A 3,751-nucleotide genomic window follows, 5' to 3' on the forward strand; every position below is an offset into this window, starting at 1 on the left:
GTGGGTGAGCTGGCGGGGCCGTGTGGAGTGGGGTGGGTGAGCTGGCGGGCCGAGTGGAGAGGGGTGGGTGAGCTGGCGGGCTCTGGTGCTGCTCAGTGCTGCAGCCTCACCAGTCTCTTCCTGGGAGTGCGGGAACTCTCGGGGAAGGTGTAGTAGAAAGAGTAGTGAGTGTGGAATATTGTTTTCTTACTTGAACAAGCTCCTCTCACTTCTTAGGTTTTTGATCTTTTATTTTTGCAATCCTATGAAAGAACAGCACTGACTTACCACACGTACCTCTTAGAGTCCTGTTAGCTTCCTAGCTCAGCGATGGCTGATTCTTGGTACTAAGTCCCGAATGTCTCAGGAGCCTGGCGAGGAAACTAGTATGGCAGGCTGGCTTCTAGAAGACGAGAGGAGAGGGATCGCCAGCTGGGCTTATTGTGCCTCCATGGATGTTAGCAGAAATCTTGCTCCAAGTCATGTGAACAGATATACTGGTTGACATGTACGTGAAAGAGACAGGCTAAGAATTCATTCGTACTGCTTTTCTGTGCCTTTCCTGTGCATGGGGATGGACATTCTAATTCGAGCTAGAAAGGTTCAACAACGAGGAAATCAAGTTTTGCCTCTTGAGCAAATCTTTTCTGTGCATCCATTTATACTACAGAATTGAAATGCCTTTTGCCCCAAGTTGTAATCTAGTAAGCACTTTGTTATTGAATAGGGTAGGTATTTTTCTGTTTCTCAAATGCAAAGCGCTTTGCAAGTTGTAATGCAGTGTACTGGTTGGAGCCCAGTCAGGCATTAAGGGAGTCCTGTCCCCTCCCGCCAACCTTGAAAGTGCCTCATTGAGTTCTTCACATGTCTACACTTTGGGAGGAGACAGCCTTGTGGAATGCTGTGGTCCAGCTGTTGAGCCAAATAGCTCCAGGAAGCTCCTTAGCTCCTTTGTGTGTGGGGGTGGGGAGGACTACGAGATGAGGTTCTTGCCTGATGGACTTCAAGGGGGTGAGAGTGAGGACAAGCTGCTCTGTGACAAGCATGGGAGTTCTCTTTGCAATTGTTTTCTTCAGTGTGGGAATGAGAAAGTATGGATTCGAGTATTAGAGCCTTGTTCCTATACCTTAGATTGCTATGTGGGTCTTCATTTGCTGTTTTCTTTTCTAGAAATGAGGAAGAAGTTTGATGATGGAGAAGACCCTCTTGATGCAGAGAGTCAACAAGGAGGTGGTGGCAACCCCTTCCACAGAAGCTGGAACTCATGGCAAGGGTTCAACCCCTTCAGCTCAGGAGGACCGTTTAGATTTAAGTTCCACTTCAATTAAACCAGCTATTTTACTGCTCCTCTTCTTTATTATTATTTTTAACATTAAAAACAAATTTTGTTTGGGATTCTAATGGAAACAAAATGGAACAAATCTTTCAGTTTGTCCATGACCAAAGAATTGTTTCAAAGAAAAAAGCTGTGCTTATTGTAGACTTAAGGTTGATGGGCCTGTCAAGGTGGGAAGCAAGGAACTGTATTTCTGATGAAGTAGCCTATACTCATTTTGTGACTTCTGGGAGAAGTGGTCTGAGATATTTATCCTATGGAGGTGTTCAAAAAGCATTAAACAGACATTTGTAACCTTGGAGCAGATAGATTCTCTACAGCGTGTGTACTAACCGTGAGGAGGAGCTGTGATCCTTGATGGATGTTTCTTAGTATTCTTAAGGGAGTATGGAAAGCTGATCTTTATTTTCGGAGGAACAGTTATGCTTAGACTTTGGTCAGTCCATTCACTTGCAAGTATTTCTGTACCAGTGTCTTCAGCTCTCACTTCAGAAGGGGAGAGACCACCTTCCAGGAAACTTACCAGCAGGTGGTAGGTCGGATGTCCAGGTATAGACTGGAAGTATTTTTGTTGTTATTTTATATCTGTAGGAGAATACCAGTTTCACTTGAATTTAATTGTTAAACTAAACAGAGTAAGTTAAAACATATGAAAGAGGCTCTGTGATATTTTAGACAATACTGTTGAAAGTCAGTTTGAAATACTTTTTAAGAAAGTGAAGTTCCAAGTTGTTTGGTAGAAATTTCCTGTCACAAAATTGGTTTAGAAATGGAAAGTTGCTCTGTCAACATGAGCAGAGCATTATGGTTGCTTCTCACAGGCAGAGTCTCCTTCTCTTACACATTAGTCCAGCTGTCTCGGTTGTATTGTTTGCTGGGTTTCAGACTGGGTGTTCCCTGGTTGTTTATTCTGTGAGAAGAAAGAAGAGGCTTGCAAATCCATTCAACTCTGGCTGTGTACCTTCTATCATTCACTTAATAAGATGGCATTTCCTCCTGAGACATTCCCGTCCTTCTTACTTTAAAGCAGATACTTTAAGAAATGTACTAGTCAGTATTTGTATACTAAACAATTTTTGCCTTAAAAATCTGTTGCTAAATCAAGAATATTGAATATTTATGGAACTACTGATGCTGTATTGAAAACTTAAAAGAATTACTCTGTAAGAATTATCACCTCTATTCTAGAAAGGTTTTTTTTTAATCATTGTGAGATATTTTAAGCATAAAGGTCTAATATATTGCTTTTATGAAATTAAACATTTTAGTTAATTGTGGGAAGGAAGGATGAATGTAGCAGCCAAGCACAGATCATTTTCTTAACCTACAGTCATACCATCTTGAGCAGATATAGAAAAAGAGTTTGTTAACTGCAAGAACATGAATTATATAGTTGAGTTGGGCAAAACACATTTAAGTGCTTTTTGCCTCTACTTAGGAGCCTATTTCTTACCAAAACACTTAACAATGCATTTTAATACCTTTCAGCTTTCATTTTGCTTCAGTGTCTCAAAATTCAAGGCAGCCAAGAAAACTCGAAGCTTTTATCCTAACAGTAGAGACAGGAGGATTCCTAAGAGTATGAGCCAGCTTGGTTTACATAGTGAGTTCCATGCCAGGGCCTCCACCAAAATATTAAATCAGTTCAAGCCACTGTGAGACACTGAGTGAAAAATAAAAAGCATTTTTGTATATTTTTCAAATCTTAGGAATCTTATGTTAACTACTTAGGTTACAGTTGTCTTTCAGTCTGACTCCTTTTGTGATGTCACTGACACTTGTGAACTCGAGTGACGAGCATCTGCGTGCTTTGCAGAGGCAACCTGGTGCTTATGCTGCCACTTAGAGCCACATCAGCTGCCAGGAGTGTGGAGCCAGAGGGATGCTGACAGGGTTGAAGGTGGGTTGCAGGGACACGTGTCCCACATCCCCTTCCTACCTGTAACAACCCAAAGTAACTGAAGATTAGGCTTTGTCATTGCAAACTTTAGTGCCAAAGGCACATGCTGTGGGAGGAGATGAGGCAGTTCTCTTGTGCTGATGAGTGAGATAAGGATGTCCTGTCCATTCCAGCCTGGATGTTGTCAGCTGTCTTTAGTGTCCAGCTTGTCCCAGATGAGCCACAGTGTCAGAACAGTGGTTTCTGCTCCCTGCCTGACACGTAGCAGATGGATGGCGTGTATGGTGGAACCACATCACTGAAATAGCTCCGACCTTTCCCCTCTTTTGCAGAGCTACTTCCACATTCCAGTTTCTGTGTTTAGGAACTGCAGGTAACCTTTGTGGTAATTCTGGGAAAAATATGATCAAAGTTTAATTTGGCTGAGCTCTGTTCTGTTCATAGACGCTCCTTCCTTTGTGGTGAGCATCCTAAGTGCAGTGTCACTGGGCTGTCCTGGGTGCAGTGTCACTGGGCTGCGTCCTGGGTGCAGTGTC

The 3,751-nt window shown here is 42.7% G+C and overlaps 1 protein-coding gene across 1 annotated transcript in view; it reads left to right on the forward strand.

Annotated features, from left to right (window-relative positions):
• Positions 1 to 1,609, forward strand: part of Dnajc3 (DnaJ heat shock protein family (Hsp40) member C3) — a 40,910-nt gene extending 39,301 nt beyond the window's left edge. Inside the window, exon 12 of the mRNA XM_031361168.1 lies at positions 1,150 to 1,609. Within this exon, the coding sequence (XP_031217028.1) occupies positions 1,150 to 1,307 (158 nt within the window). The 3' untranslated portion in view covers positions 1,308 to 1,609. The remainder of the gene's footprint in view (positions 1 to 1,149) is intronic.
• Positions 1,610 to 3,751: the final 2,142 nt, after the last annotated feature.

This window comes from Mastomys coucha, unplaced genomic scaffold (assembly GCF_008632895.1).
Source record: "Mastomys coucha isolate ucsf_1 unplaced genomic scaffold, UCSF_Mcou_1 pScaffold9, whole genome shotgun sequence".
In the NCBI taxonomy this organism is placed as follows: domain Eukaryota; kingdom Metazoa; phylum Chordata; class Mammalia; order Rodentia; family Muridae; genus Mastomys; species Mastomys coucha.